Source organism: Rhineura floridana, chromosome 8, assembly GCF_030035675.1.
Source record: "Rhineura floridana isolate rRhiFlo1 chromosome 8, rRhiFlo1.hap2, whole genome shotgun sequence".
Taxonomy (NCBI): Eukaryota; Metazoa; Chordata; class Lepidosauria; order Squamata; family Rhineuridae; genus Rhineura; species Rhineura floridana.
In genome coordinates, this window is record NC_084487.1 from 67,229,092 (window position 1) to 67,246,327 (window position 17,236).

The 17,236-nt window shown below is 40.2% G+C and overlaps 1 protein-coding gene across 18 annotated transcripts in view; it reads right to left on the reverse strand.

The window, feature by feature from the left end:
• The window catches only part of NAV3 (neuron navigator 3), a 1,044,290-nt gene that overhangs the window by 166,559 nt on the left and 860,495 nt on the right, over positions 1-17,236 (reverse strand). For all 18 annotated transcript variants that reach the window (XM_061639678.1, XM_061639673.1, XM_061639674.1 and 15 more), the window contains 3 exons: positions 13,146-13,254; positions 9,993-10,376; positions 3,594-3,713 (listed from right to left, as the gene is read on the reverse strand). In XM_061639678.1, coding sequence (XP_061495662.1) covers positions 3,594-3,713; positions 9,993-10,376; positions 13,146-13,254 — 613 coding nt within the window. The remainder of the gene's footprint in view (positions 1-3,593; positions 3,714-9,992; positions 10,377-13,145; positions 13,255-17,236) is intronic.

Below are 17,236 nucleotides of genomic sequence, written 5' to 3' on the forward strand. Positions count from 1 at the left end.
ATAGTATGAAGAAATATTTATATAAGCATGACTGTCAAAGATGTTTATTATTTTCACAACCTGTAAAGATATTTATACTGCATGTTTACTCAGAAGCATGTCCTGATGTATTCAATGGGGCTTATATAAATAGGGAAGCATGCACAGGACTGCAACCTCAAATGATAAGGAACTTTACTCACCCAATCCAAAATTCAGAATCATGACACTTTAAGCTGTTTTGCAACTGTTCTATATTTGTTTTATGGTTATTAGATTTTAAATGGATTTATTTCTTGTTATAAGCTGTTTTGGTTTCCAACCCTACCTCACAGGGTTGTTGGAAAAATTCCATACACACACACACACACACTAGAGATGTAAAAATGCATACACCCCATATAATAGTTTATTGTCAAACCAGTTGGTCACTGCAGAACATTTTAAAAAAATAAGTATTTGTTTCCTGCATAATAAAGGCAGTGACACCTAAGTAAACCCTGCCTGCTTGCTTTAAAAAAAGGATTGGAGGGGGGAGAGAAAGATTTACAACACAAACACAATCCTTTGCTATGTTCACTCAAAAGTCCCATTAATTTACAGCACAATCCTAACCACGTCTACTCAAAAGTAAGTCCTATTGACTTCAATGGGGTTTACTCCTGGTTTGTGGGATTAGCGTTGCAGCTTTACTCCCAGAAAAGTGAGTAAAGGATTAAGGCTTCAGATTGGGAAGGTTTTCAAAACAGGCTATGGCTTAGACAAATGAACTGTCCTCTTCAACAGCTCAGGAAAATTTAAACTTGTTTGACTCCTCATAATTAGAAAAGCATAATTTATGAGATTTTCAAACAGAAAAAACAACAGTTTTCCGGCTTTTCACTTAGTGGCTACAAACCTGAAAGGGTGGGATTAAGAGCAGTCAGCTATGAGCTCATTTAACAGAAGGGAAGGTTGACTATTTGGTGTATATCTCTTGAACCAGACCACCTACAAACTTAAAAAAAAAACACAAAAGCTGAAAGTCTGGAGATTAAGGTGACTCACACAGAGACCTGGAGGGGATACCCAAAATCCGAAGTCTCCTGGCAGAATCCAGAGTCTCTGGGCAAAATCTAGAGACCTGGTAACCCTAATTAAGCTATGGGCACTAGGCATGCAAAAGCAGTTTTCCGTGGGCAAAGCCCTTTTTAAAAAATCTTAAACTCCTGGCTTTTGGATGTTTGGGAGGGGCAGCGGAAGACTGGATTCAATCTGTCATACTCTCCTTTTCTCACCAAGCAGCTATTTGGTAAATTTTAGCTTCTTGTAAAATGATTGTTTTATTTAAAACTAGCAGTATTGCACAGGAATTCTAAGAACAAAAAAAAGTGCAGTTTTGAGATCAGTAGTTTTGAAAGGGTCAGTCCACCATCTTGATTCAAAATTGCATCAGGTTGTATCCAAACATAAGATGAGAGCCTGTTCTTTGATCTCAGGAACCATCATGCAAAATTTGGTTAAAATATCTTAAGCATAAGACAATGCATAGTGAACAAATAACTTTTCAAAAGTATATACAGAGAATGTTACCTTTTAAACACCATATGTGCATATTATAAATAAAATAAGAGACAATTACTATAAAAAATCACTAAGATTTACTGTTGGTAAGGACTGAGTGCCAAAAGATTACAAAAACATATACCTTTTGGAAAAGACACACATTTTTATATTGAATTATCAATTCACTAATGTATGCTTTTTTCACTTTTATACTGCTGTTGACTAACTTTTATTAAAATGTATCCATTGTGTGTGTGTGTGTATGTGATATTTATAAATCACTTTTCATTACACTGTGGTCACAACGTGGTGTCCAGCATAATAAAATAACACAACATTTAAAAGCATAAAGCATACTTAAAATGATCAGGGATGTACAACAACAGTACTGAAAGGCCAACAGAACGAAGATACAACAGATTTTGAAGACATTTTAAGCAAATAGCCCATCTTCATATAAGTGGACAACAGTACAATGATCTCTCTTGTGCTAATTACCAAGGGCTCAGGGGAAGAGAAAAGGAACTGTCAAAGTAATGAGAAGCAGATGGTCTGAAAAGAAGTCTGGGCAGGCAGATAACATTTACCAAATGGAGAGAGAAAATTTCAGTGACTTCATTGTTACAGGCGATAATTTCAAAAACTGGGTGGGTGGAAGCAGTGGTGGCTAATGCCCATTGGGACAGTTGGGCAGAAGGCAGGGAGACCAACTGCCCACGGAGCCAAAGCCAATGAATTCTAGCTTTCCCCCATCCTCATTCCTGCTGAGTTCTGCATGGGCAATGGTGAGACTAAGGAGGAGAGACTAAGGAGACTAAGGAAGATGCCAACAACCAGTGCTAACCCCTGGGCTGATATTAAATAAGAAGGTGGGTAGGTGAACAGGCTAGAGTTGGTGGGGCAGTGCTGCATTTGCACTAATAGATCAGCCTTCACTGAAGAATTTGATGTTACTGTTCACATAATCCTGTTTACATTTCTCTGAATCTACCAGAATTGTATGCTGCAATGTTGAATTTGTAGTTTACTTCCTTAAATGCTCTTTTGCAAGAAATAAAGGTATTGCTACTCTAATCTATGTGTTAAAGCAGATATCAGGACAGACTTAATGTAATAAAATTCAGAAGCTTCTTAATAAACTATCAGTGAAATCTGCACATTTTATTATTATTAAACTATTATGTTGACTGTGGGTTGGCTGAAAAAACTGAGCAGATTAGTTTGAACTGAGCCCAAGACAACTGCCAAATCCTCTATGCAGTAGCAGATGGTGCAAGAACTTGAGGAAGCCCTAAACCATAAATGGAAAACCATTTTTAATCTGGAGGCTACAGTTCCAATTTTAAAACTGGCCAGTAGGCTACTGAAGATGCACAAGAGCACTGGCTATCTCTCATACACATAGGGCTGAAGATAAAATAAAATGGAAAGTAAAAACCACAGTATATGCAAGAGCCATTTTAAACTCTTTTCTGCTGAAACACCACTTGGGCACCATTTGATACACAAAAACATAATTAATCTAAGTACTAGTATCACACATTTTTATCAGGCATTGCGGCATCTTTATTTCCCAATGTCCCATGTAGTTATACCTCATAGTAAAAACCAAGTGGTTGCAACACTTGAGGTACCATAGCTTTCCCAATCATTTTAATTGGTTGTTTTGGCTGTTTTTCAGGCATCAGCCCATAGCAATTCACTGTTCTGTAGCTGTTCTGTAGCTGTTCTGTAGCTGCTGATGCAAGGGATCTTGTTGGTGCACTGCTTTTCTCCTAAAGAGAATAAGTGGACCCTGTCCACAGCTTTCAATCCACAGCTCTAACTTGAATTCCCCTTCTATCGTCATTACTTAAGGCTACAATCCAATGCACGCTTACCTGGGAGTAAGTCCCACTGAACCCAATAGACATGTATTGGATTGCAATAAGTCTGCCTTACCTGCTCACTACTGATATACAGATTTCCTATTCATATGAAAATGTTATGCCTTGCTTTAGTACCTCAACGATGCCAAAGGTGTAATAATTTGATGGTCTTTACTTTTAGAAAGAAAAAAAGGGTGTTACCTGTCTGCATCCACAGTCACATCGTGAACCCCTCTTTGAATGACATCTCGGGAGGCTGCTATATCTGGTATTCGGTTCAAGCTTCTTGTATATAGGTTGAGCCCTCCATCTGTCATGTAACTGAAATATATATATATATAATTAATCATAAGTAAATGCTACCAGCTGGTGCTTCCTATTTATATAGTACAGTCAATGTGGCACAATGGCAGAGTGAAAGAAAGAGATGGAAGTTTTTGTTCTGTAGAATTCAAATTCTAAAACAGGGTTTTGCAAACTTTATCAAAGTGAACCTTACTACAAACCAAACTAGATGTGAAATGGTAGATCTGTGAATATGATCTCTCATGATGTTTAAAAACAGCACATAGAGGAGGGGTCATAGCTCTGTAGTAGAACACATACTTTGTCTGCAGGAGGTCCCAGGTCCAATCCCTTGCATTAAAAGGATAACATAGCAGAAAGACCCTTTTCTGCCCAACATCCTGGAGAGCTACTGCCTGTCAGAGTAGCTAATAATGAGCAAGTTGGACAGCTAGTTTGACCTAGTATGACAGTCACACTTCCACAGTTGCTATTTGCTCCTTGACAAAAACATATACACACCTGTATCATAGATGGTGCAGAGAGAAGGATCAACCCCCTACACCATGGCTGTAGTCCATGGCTGAAGTGCTTCCCTCCACAGTTCTAATTAACACTTTTTAAAAAATTGGATATTCCATGTCATGTCTAGTTTGGCCCTAAGTCAGGAGAACAAGTGTTTGAGCTTTGCCTATAGGCAGTTCCTATCTTGTGTATAAGTAATAAAGAAACACAGAATACTCTACACTGGTGCAACAGCAAACATACCCAGAAATATCAGTTAACATCAATTGCAGATCTCCACAGAGAAAGCAGCCGTGCAGAACCACCATAACTAGGAACTGAGGGACACTTGTCAAGTGGCAGAGTTCTCTCATATAGAAAATCACTTCATTGAAAATGTTTCCATGTGAAATACCTTCAACTAAATGTGCCACCTCAGAGAAAAGCCTTAAAAATTGCTCTTCCATCTGAGATAGAGAATTTTGCTGGGGGTAGGGAGTGATTTTCAGATGGAAATAATTCAGTATAACCAATTCCTATGTGAAAACTGAGTAGGACAATTCTGTGAGAGTCCCAATTAAGCAGATGAATGCTGGAAAAAAATACAAAAAAAGTATACCCTGCAATATCTAGTCAAACATTTAGTCCTGCTAAAAAGCAGATCAGAAAAGTGAAGATGGAGGACAACCGGGACCAACTTATGGGGAAAATGCCAATTTTGAGGGGGTTGCTCTATTCCTTCTTTATTTTATCATATGCACACAGATGCCAACAACCAAAACAAGGAGTGGCCTACTATCTATACTGGTGTGCACTTACTGGCCTAATTAAAGCCATGGGCAGGAGAAAGATGTTAGCTCAGTGGCAGACCACATGCTCAGAATCCCAGGTTCAATACATGGCATGTCCAGACAGGGCTAGGAAACACTCCTGTCCAAAACCCCAGGGAAGCTGCTATTTGTGGATTAAAATCCTTTCTCATATAGGTGCTCCACCTTTGCCCTGAAAATACACTTAGGTCACATCCACACCATACGTTTAGAGGACATGGCTTCCCTGGGAATCCTGGGAACTGTAGTTTGTTAAGGGTGCTAGGAATTATAGATCTGTGAGGGGTAAACTACAGTTCATAGGATTCTTTGGGGGAAGCCACGTGCTTTAAATGTATGGTGTGGATGTAACCTTACCGTATTTACAGTATGTTATATGTTAACACACCAGTGACTGATAGGTAAAGTGATGTGTTGCATGTGAAAATTATATGCAAATGAGCATTGACACATGACATGGTGCACACAGAATGCTTATATGGGGACAGGTTTTAGTCATGGCCCGCATCCCATAAATATCTGGCCTTAGCCACAAATTGAAAAATCAAGAAAGTGCAGTCTCTGCACCCACCTAGACAGGTTAGTCTCACACATTTTACAGAGATGATCTGTTTGAGAAAGTGATGTGAGTGTAGCTACCACACAGTGATTATGCAGCTTACTAAGGCATTATTTTTGTATCATCTTGTTTTGGTGTATTGATATCTGGATGAGTCGTGAAAGGCAGTTCCTTTATTACCATGAGATCAGTTTTGTCGATGAAATGGTTACCAGTTTCCCCACCTACTTATGATATGAACTCTGAAGTCATGTCTGCATGCACTGGGATCACTTGTAGAAATGATCTTGTGCCTGGCAATACTAACAAGAATCTATCTTCCATGGAATACAAAATTGTTTCATAAAGTTATATTGTGTAATGTATTTGGAGGGTGTGGAGAAATGGTATGGATGTAGTCTTCATTTCTATAGAACACAATGTATAGAAAATGAAGAAGAAATGCATACCTCAGACTTCAGTATAGTTCAATTCTTACATAGTAATGCCTTAGTGGAGAGGCTGAACTTCACATGAAATAGGCCTCTCTCCTGTTAATTCCTAATTACTGCTGGATTCTCATCCCCAAGTGTATAAAGTAATTAAAGTGGGAATAAAAGAGGAAAAATAGATAAGACTTGACATGCCTGAATGAAGCATGAATTTTCAGAGCGTATTATTCATATTTTGTTCTTTCTTCTTTTTAATAACCCAGAAACAGTACTTAAAAATATTCTGGCCAAGAACACTGCTGCTTGCAACTATTTACCAAGTCATTCTCATTACAGATGTCAAAAGAGACAACTTAATTTATTCTCTAAGGTGATAAACGAATTAATACATATTTAGTCAAGCAATATAAAAAGTGTTAATCAGTATGTCACAAGCAAAATATTCAAGAAAAAAAATCAGAAGGCATTCTAGGTGTTGAAAGTCTCTTACTGCTTTGAACTTTTTCACAAGAGTCATTAAGCAGCATAGATTGATGTGGTTTCATATATTGGACAGTGGATGGACTTCAGACTAGTGGGTGGTTCTTTTTTTAACCAGAGCCCCAGGGTCCATCAGATAGGTAGATAAAGAGTGGTGAGCATCCAATTCGATATGTAGAAAAAGGGGGTCAAAGACCAGAATGCAAATTGTTCGGTTAACCATTGTAAAAGTTCATTATCCCCTTATGAAGGCCTGGGATTACGGGCTGAAATGTTTTGGGCTTCTTTGAAAAATATTCTGCAATAAAACCAGTTTGGTCTTCTTTGCAAAAAATCTCGCAATAAAACCAGTTTTCTATAAAATCCATCAGATAGGGCCAGCCACAAAATGTAAAAGCAATTCTGGAGTAAGGTACTTAAAGACACATTTTTTAGCTCTGTCTTATGCACGTTTATATAAAAATCAATGCCACTGAATTTAATGGGACTCTCAAATAAGGATGGGAAATTCAATTCAGTTCACATTTACAAGCAGAATCTATCTAATTCACAGCCATGCTAAGAAATCCACACTTCTCCCAATTTCACATTGCAGTTCTCCAATCAAGTAACATGTACAAAAGTGCATATACTAGGGTAAAATATGCCTAAAAATGCATCATTTTGCCAGTGAAATGTTTGTAAAGATGTTTTGTTTCAATATATATTAAAGTCTTTTGTTTTAAGATGTTTTAAGAGTATTTTTAGTGTTTTTGTTTGCCGCCCTGGGCTCCTTCTGGGAGGAATAGCAGGATATAAATAAGTAAGTAATTAAGTAAGTAAGTAAGTAAGTGGGAATAGTATTCAAAAAATGAATACTATATGGGGAAATTGCTTTAAAAATGTATATATTAGGTAAAATTGCATACAAAGATGCGACTATTCAGAGAAATTTACACTAAAATGCTGCTGAATTTAACAATTTTTTTTTAAAAAAATTACAAACTGATGTGGAAATGTAAAGGATTGAATTTAAGATTAGAAAGTTGAGAAACCATCCCTATACTCAAGTTAGTGAGCAATTAAACATACAGCTTGATCCTAAGCCGGTTTACTTAGAAACAGGTACCATTTCTTCAGTGGGATTTATTTATTTATTTATTACATTTATATCCCACCCTTTACAGGGATGCACTTCCTGTTAAGAAAGTAGCCTTGGTTTCAGACACAGAGATTCAAATTCTGTAACTCTAGTTTCAGTTTTTCATATTTTGAAAGGCAGACAGACAAGACAATGCTGAGAGAGAGAGAGAGAGAGAGAGAGAGAGAGAATGGAGCTTTCAGTGCCTTCTAAAATAAGAAGAATTAGACCTTTTTGTGCTGTCTAAGTCTCATACCCACATGTATACTCTCCTCATCTTTCTCTTTTTATGCATGTGTACATACACTCTATCTCCCTCCCTCGTCACATGCACACTCTTCCTCTTTCTCTCCTTTTTGTGCACTCTTGCACACAATCTTCCTTTCTTTCACATATGTACACCCACACTCCCCCATTCTCTTTCTCATGAGCATACCCATTGTCTCTTTTTCAAAGATTGCACAGCACCTTTTCTCTCAAGGCTCTTGAATTTCCTGGGTTTGACTACAGTTCCCTGAAGCTTCACAACTCCCCTTTGGGGATGTTTGCCTACCTCTGTCTGACTTGTCATAATTTTCAGAACTTGGACAAAAACCTGACTTAAACTAAAAACACAATTTATATGTGCAAAATCTTGTTTTAAATTCCAAGCTGAGGAAGAACTTTTGAGGGAAATTATGTTCAATTTGTAATTACATCTGAGCACTATGAGCTAGGATATTTATATTCCAAATGAGGTAAATACGAACTTTTTTGCAATATCACTGTTAAAAACCCACATTAATTTGTACCTTTTGTTATTACACTGCCTGACTTTCTACATATCTCAATTCTTTAATGTGGTCATGTCCCTATGTCCATGTCAACATTTCCTTCTCTCAATTCAAGAACACAAGAAGAGCCCTACTGGATCAGACCAAAGGCCTATCTAATCCAAAATACTTTTCTCACAATGGGCAAGTGGTTGCCTATGGGAAACTATAGGTCCTTGAAGCAGTTCAGCCCACAGCATGTTATCTCAACCCCTGCCCATCATACTTTATTCAAGCTAGCTGAGAGAGCTTGGCCAGGTGGGTCCAGAGAGTGGTTAAATCATCTCTGTATGAGAAGGGTAACTAGTGTCATGAAGGAGCTAGCAATGCAGCCACTCTAAAGAAACCTTCCCTGGATCCTAGGGTAATTTTTCCTGAGGTACTTGCCCAGTCACAAATACCCTGTTTTGGGCAAAAGCGCTTGGCAGGGTGATGACAAGTCCAACGTCAGTCACTCTTTGAGAAAACAGATTTATCTTGCCCATTTCAGTCTGGGTTCAAGCCCAATTTTTGGGCAGAATCAGCATTAGTCACACAAATGGACGTGAGGGACAAGTGGCACGCAGTCTTGTTGTTCTTGCTTCCGATACAGTTGACCATGGTAACATCTCCTAGACCATTTCTGAGTTGAACACTGGTGGCACAGTGTCTTAGTGGTTCCACTCCTATCTATGGCAGGAGTGGGTGAGAATTTCACAAACCGAACTTGGCACTGGACTTCCTGATACTCTATATGTTTGTTATCTGTGTGGACTGATGCTCAATCCTGTGTTTCCACAGCCTTTCCCAACACCAAGGGAGGAGAGAGCCCACCCCTGTTGCTTGGACTGACAACCCTCTTGGGAATGATTTCCAGGGTTCAGGACTTAACAGCCAGCTCAGTGCAGACTCCACCATCACCAGTGGCTTGTTGGATTGGAAGTAGCAGCTAGAAATGCTCAGCTGGGCAGGTGAGCTCTTCTCCCAGCCCTGGCTGCATGTTGTTCCTCTCCTGAAGTCCTGCCTCCCTGCCTGATAACACCGTCCTTTACACTGAGGGAGGAGAGAAAACATTTTGCTTCAGGCTTGCAGAAATCTGCTTGCTGTGTTCAGCATTCAGCATTGTTGAAGAACTAGCTACTGCTTGTATTTCTGTTGATATTTCACTGTACTGGAAATGTTTTTTATGTCTGACATAATCTGATAGCTTATTTTATAATGTATTTTAAATGTTATTACATTTATATTATCAAAATGAATTCTTTTTTATTATTGTTATATTGTGGTTGTATGGACATTGAAATGTTACACTGATATGCATTTTTTCCTTTTGTATTGTGAGCTGCTTTGGGCGCATGTGTGCAGAAAAGTGGCATACAAATCAAATAAATAAATAAAAAATAACAAAAGGAAGACAGTGTATATCTTAGGGAGAACTGATATATTTGAGGTGAACAATCCACACCAGCAAAGGCATTTTGAATCATATGGTATTTACACTGGGAATAGTAAAAATAAACTAGAACAGATGATACAAAATCTAGATAGAAATCTAACTCTAGTTTGTGTTATGTGTGGGTCTGGGGAAATAAACACTTACCCACTGTTGATGTCATCAGCACGGAGGCTCTTCCCAAGAATGTCGCCATCACTCATGTACCCTCCAACGTCAACATCAGATGAAATGTCCAGATCACTATTTCCTTTTTCACTCATATCAATCTGGGGTATGTTCCCAAGGCGAGAAACGGCTGCACGGCGAAGAGGTGTTGTATACATGAATCGAGAAGGGTCAGTATGGATAAAGCGACTAGCACCACTGCGAGGGTACCCTCCACCCAGGGAAGGTGCATCGCCTGCCTGGAGACGAGGACTAGCTTGTCCAAGCCTCCAGGTCACTGGAGAGGATCGGCTTGTCAAACCTGGAATGCTTCGCCCATTCACTTCAGTTGTCACAGTACTGTCAAATGTTGTCTCCAATGTGCTGTCAAGCAAAATAAAAACTGATGAATTGTGCTTTCTATACTTTGAGTACAGAAAAAAAGACAGTAAAGCAGAAAAATAAGTCTATATTTAAAGGCATCACTAACTGATGCACACATTTTCCTACAAGTCCGCCTCGTGTCCAAAATTTTACTTTTTAAGAAAAGAGGATACTTTTTATTTTTTCATCATCTTACCACAAGCCGGGTTTGATAAGAAAACATGCAAATATTGGGGGAGGGAGATTAAAATGCAACACCTTATTGGAAAATGAGGATCCTTCTTGCATGACATTTTAAATGGAAGTCGTAGCCAATCTCATGACAGTATTTTAGACAGCTTATCAATTTTTAGGTTTGGGGCTATGAAAAATTGTTTTGTGGTTCAGATGGACAGTGGCCTGGATTGGATAATTGCTGTCCCTGATTTATTTTATTTATTTATTTATTTAATTTGCATCCTGCCCTTCCTCCCAGCAGGAGCCCAGGGCGGCAAACAAAGCACTAGAACACTTTAAAACATCATAAAAACAGATCTTAAAATACATTAACAAAACAGCACTCATCTGTTCTGTACTTTTCTTTCTTGTCCACCTATCACTCCTGCCCCACTCCTGCACCTCTGGATGTCCATAGGACACATGCAAATAATAGGATGTGACATCTGCTTGTAAAATCCAGCATACATGGGCCCATTTTGTGCTATCAATATCTAGAAAAAACTGAGAGCTGTCTGCATGATTTCTGCTTGCATGTTGCATTTTACACATGTAGGACTTATTCAAAGTGGTTCACTGCGTATTTCATGGAGTCAGGAAGCAGAAGATGCAAGTTTAAGCCCCACCAAGGGAAAGGGAGGCCATGGCCTGACTCATAATGAAGAAGGGTCATCGTTCTGAGTACATATCTTGCATGCAGAAGGTCTCACGTTCAGTTCTCAGCATCTCCAGGTAAAGCTGGGAAAGACCCTTGCCAAAACCCCCAGAAAGCTTCATTATAGACAATTCTGAGTTAGATGGACCAGGGACTCAATACAAGGCAGATTCTGATGTTCTTAAATCTAGGAATTGGGGGGGGGATGGGGAAGCACGCCAGATAAGCGGGAAGCAAAGATAAGCTCTTGTTCCCCTCTATGAACCCGGAACTGATTGGGAACAGGTATTGTCCAATCTGATAGATTTAGGTCATACCTGTATCAGAATTTTTGTTTCATCTTAATAGTACAACTTTCAATGTATTTATTTATTTATTTACAATATTTCTATCCCATTCTTCTTAAAGAGGGCACTCGGGATGGCTCACAATAAAATCATATACAATAAAAACACAAAAACATTAAAATAGATAAAAAATACATAAAATACAGTTAAGAAAGCTAGGGGAATGAAATTAAAAGGGACTAATGAGTTAAAATTAAAAAGGGGCAAAAATAAAAACAGTTTTAGGCTCAGCCTTCAGTCCCTCCCAAAGGGTCTCTAGAACAGGATGGTTTTCAAAAGTCTCCGGAACACCATCACGGAGGGAATAGAGCAGGCTTCTTGGGATAGATCCATGCATTCAAATACAAAATCTACCTGTATAAACATATCTACTCTATATGTATCGAAAAACTAGCAACCAATACTAACTATAGAAAGCTGTTCTAAGTAACACCAGCTAAATCATGCCAGCATAAATTAACCCTATTTCAAACTCTGTTCAGGAGGAATATGGCTTAAACTACCCTTGTTGCTGTCTAAGTTCTCTGGGTTGCTAGGTCACATAAGTGAGCTGAAAGGGGTTTGGAATAGGTTAAAATTTCTCCTTGCCCTGTCATGCCCCTGCCACACACCCCAGAACATCCATTTTTAAGGATTTAGGCTGGTGTAAATTATTTTAGCTTACGTTTCACTGGCTGAGCCCTGGCTGAGACATGATGAAGGATTTATATCGGTATATCTCCAGTTCAGCTGGAGTGAGGGACTTACACCAGCCTAGATGGGAAAGCCCAAGATCTGCCGAATCCACACTCTTATATCCCAGGTTTGGATATAAGGTTTGGATTGTGCTATAAGTTTTCAAAATGACATATCATGATTCAAAATCTCTACCACTACATTAAAATGATAGATGCTATATACCAAATTGTGCCAAAATTTCAACCCACACAGATTTAGTAAAAGAAGACTGATATTAGTATAGGGGTAATAAATTCTTGGGAAATATGATTTCTTAGGAACTTGGGAGGCCAACAGTGTTATGCAGGAAAGGTGTGCCAGCCTTGTTCTAAGCTGCTCAGGGGATTGCTGCCTGCAACTGAAGAACTGAAATTAATGCATAATAGGAAAAATATGGAACTCAGGAACTGGAATCAGTGAAGTTCATTAAAAAAGACCTCAATGATTTGGGGCATGTACCATAAGAACTGCTTCAACTTCTATATTTCTGCAGGTTTAACAATATTGTCGTACATATTTGTCCAATGCTTATATGATGAAACTGAAATCTCAGTGCTGATACAGGGTGTTACCTTTTGGTGTCTGGGAGAGGTATTTTAATAAGACTCTACATCTAGCAAACATGAATGTTTCTTTAGACATTTTGGGTTTCACCAAGTTCAACTCCTTAAACTGATTTCTTGAGGCCTGATTTTTAACTAACATTCTCCTAACTACTACCCCATACTTTCCTGACACCTTTGTTACCAGACTTTCTTAAAATGAAGGAAGACAGAAATCAAGCTACTACTTCGGTGCTCATATCATCATATGTAACTAATTGTTAAATAGTACCTGTGGCTTATTTGAGTTCCTCTCAAGCTGGACATGGTTTCTTCTAAGTTTTGCCTCAGATCTGCTATATTCTTTACAGTTCTCATCCTTCTTGCTTCAGGATCTTCCCCTGCAAAGAAAAAGTGTATATAGATAAAACAAACCATATATTGCACAGACAATAAATATCTGAATAGAGGCCATCTTAATTCCAGTAATATATATCTGAATCCTTTTTTAGTATGAAACACAATATTCATGGTTCTTAGCATACAAACTTCTTCGATAATAACAAATTAGCTAATAGTAATACAATATATACAACAGATTCAATAAACATGAGTATCCTCAGACTTAAGGGTACATTTTAAACATACACAAAGCCCAAGGCACAATGACTGTTATTTTCACTTTAAACTGTCAATCGGCACCAACAAAGGAAGAGGCTTGTGACACTTCCTTCTGAGGGGAGGGGTGAGGGACTCCTTGGATGATGGAACGGAAATGGGTTGGTTTGACCCTTAGCAGCAAGTGAGATATTCTACCTGCATGTGCGGATTACACCTGCCCACACTTGTTATGTGATATTGGTTCAAGTTCTTCCTTGTTATATTTTAATAAATATAATCTTTTACAATTCCTGTCTTGTTGCGTCTTCATTCCAGGTGTGGGGCAGCAGGCTTTGGTCCTCATTTGTGTGTTAACTTGATCCCCCTGGGATGAAATCAGCAACATGCCACAGGCTCATGTACTCTTTCTCTTTTTACATTTCTTCCCCGTTTCCTACTCCCGTCACCACAAGGAGATGTTAACAACCAATTTGTAGGGTCAGTGAGATCCCATCTTTAGGTAATTCTATTTGATCTGTCTGCTCTGCCATTAAGTTCTTAACAGAGTGAAGGAAGCTGAAAATATGTCAGAGGACTGGGTGAGCCAAGGCCTGCTTATAAAATACCAAATTAGACATGATTCTCAGTACATATTTAAATGAACTTCATAAAATAAAATCATAGGGATGCTGATAAATTTTGCAAAATACTGGGCTTGTAATGTAATGTTTAACCTGGTTATAGTATTCATTTTTATTAAGTCTCAGTAACGTCTATGTTGAAACTCTTTTTTCCTATTAACTCTAGAGACACACATCATATTGTCTAACTTTTGCATCAGTGAGGTCAGCATTCATTGCTCCATGCTGTCAAGATCAGTTGCTACTGTGGTGACAAGGCAACCCATGCACATCCTACGACCAGGACATACTTCTGTCTCATGAAAATGTAGTAATATTTAAAAAAACACAAGTGCACAATGTTTAGGAAATCTGTCAGGGTTTGTGTACAATTGTTGTTTGAAGGAGAGGTGGGGCACTTTACCACTGAACAACATGTCAACCAACCAATTCAAAATTCAGCCAGACATAACAATGATTCGAGGAACTTTCTGTCCCTTTTAAGCAACAACCAATCCTTCATGAGGACTTTGTAAATAAATGTAAAATCGAGCAGCCTGATGGCTTTAAGAAGTCTATATTCTGCCAACTCTGTTTACTTTGGCCACACAGTTGCCATTCTAATTTGGAGGATCACACATTCAGATAACTAGTGCCCATTTCTTTCATTGGATCTCCCTTTTCTACATGACCATTGGAACAAATCATCTTTTTGTGAATAGTTTTGCCTTGAGTCTTATTCAGCTGCAGTTTCCATCCTGTTGTCTACTTGTGGATGGATTCTTCACTGTGTGTGTTTTCTTGTGGATACTCTTTTGCTTGCTTGCTTGCCCTTATGGGTTGTGGAGGGTTTATGGAGATCCACCTCTGGCCAGTTCAGCCCCACTATGGGAAGGAGGGCTCCCACTGACTGGACCTTTCTTAAGCAGTTTTTCTAAAGTCCCAGAATCAAGTAATACTGCCCACTTTCAGAGCTGGGAACAAGAACATCACGCAGCTTCTGACTCCTTGCTTGGCTCTGATTTTTGTTGTCATGAATGATGGGTACTTCCTGTGTCTTGGGTGGACTGGGATATTGAGATAAGCCTTGTAAAGGTCTATTGAGGCTATCCAGTCATCTCGACAGATCGCCACTGATATGGACTTCAAGGTCTCTATTTTGAACTTCTTGTAAGTCATCCTTCTGTTCAGCCATTTGAGGTCGAGAATGTGCCAGACACTCCCATTTCTTTAAAACCAGAAAGAAAATTGAGTATATGTCCTGGGCCTGCTTCTGGGTGGGCACTGGTTCCACTGCACATATTTCTAACAGGTGACCTATGTTCCTTTGGTCTCCTTGACTTTGGGGTTGTGATGAACTTCTCCCATGGAAGCCTGGAAAACTCCAAGAGTAACCAGAGGAAATTGTGGAAAGAACCCAAAAGTCTAAAGTAGTGGTTGCCCTTGCCCCTGCAAAGTTGAGTAGATGACCTCCTATGACTCCATGATAAGCCGCTGACCTGGCATCAGGATGTTTGGCCCTTCTTTGACCCCTTCTGGAACTTGGTACGGAGAGGAGGATTGCTGTCAAGGTCAATTGGTGTTGGGAATCATATCTGACTTGCCCCATCGAGATTTATACCCTGCTGAGGTATACTGCTGATGAAAGTGTCTTGAACTCCGAAAGGGCTGATGATGTTTGGACTTGCGCTCATCCTTCTTTGGCACGGGAAGGGCCTTCTGTTTGTCCCTTGTCTCCACTAAGACCTTCTCCAGAAGTTCTCCAAATAGCTTGCCCCCTGCTGAAGGGAGAGTTAGCCAGGCAAGCCAGGATCCATTTCCCAGTGTCTAAACCAGAGGTTCCATCTTGCAACTGTGTTGGAAGCCATTGCCCTGGCATTAAACATCATTGCATCCTTTGTAGCATCTGCTTGAAAAGCCACTGCCAGAGAGATCTTCCTCAGACCATCCTTCACTTCCTTTGGGATGTGTTCTGGGCCACCAGTTCATTTGCCCACATCATGTTAGCTTGTGCAAACACTGATGTTGCTGCTGAAGCTCTAAAAGCTGCGCCTTGTGCCTTGAAATTCCTATGCAGCGCAGCCTCCACTCTTTCGTCACAGGCATCCTTTGGATCCCCTTCTCCTTTGATGGGAATGTCAGCCGAGGAAGAGAGAGCAACCACTGCATGCACTACAGGTCTCTTTAGCTGTCCCATAACCAGTGGTGCAAAGGAGTAATGTTTACTGACCAGCTTATGCACTGGCTTGGGTTTGGCTGGGGTGGCCCATTCTGTGTTCCAAGGAGCCTGGAAAGAATATGGGAAAGGTAGAATATCCCTCTTAAGCTGGCCCTCTGGCAAGACTGTCCTACAGCCTTTAGATGCAGTGGAAGTGCTCGGTTCCTCTTCCCTGGGCTGTTCCTCACAGAGCTCTAAAACCCTTCTAGCCTTTGCCAGTAAAGCCGGAAAGAACTCTGCCTGGAAACGTCTCCCTCTGGGAGGTGGTGCCTCCACTTCTTCCTCAGAGAGGTTCCCCTCCTCTCTACCTTCTGAAGATGGAGAACAATCAGAGTCTGACAGGAGCCCCAAGGCTGAAGCTGCCTGTTTACTCATCATCCTCTTGTCCCCTTGTGTTTTTCTAGGGTGGCAGGAGGAGTGTGTGCCTTTAGTTTTGCATTTCTGTTTCTCCTTGCGCCCCTTCCCATGAGCGCGTTGGCAAACAGGGGAGGAGGAGGAGAGACCTGGAGGGGGGAGGCGGAAAAAGGGCTGGATGAGGAAAGGGCTGGAGAGGGGAACCTAACGGGCCTCCTTTTCTTGTGCCCCGATATGGATCAATACTTCCTCTTATAGCGCTTGGTACTTAAGGTGGGATCCACCCTTGTCTGTGCCCCCAAGCTCCTGACCTCCTTGGCCACAATGCCCCTCATGCATGAAAGGAATTTGGGGAACTCCTCCTGTCCTGGAAGGAGGGGAGGAGTGTCTGCCAACCGGCCTCTACTCACCCCCTCCACATGGCGCTCTGGTGTCTCTCCTGACTGTTGGGAGTGGGGTTAGAGCTGCTGCTGCATCAGATCGCTCTGTTACTCTTCTGAGACTGTTGTCATGTCTCTACTTGTAATTGCGGGTGGGAGAAAAAACTCAGGAGCCAACCGACCCCAAGGTGGGGGTGGGGAGGACCTGATG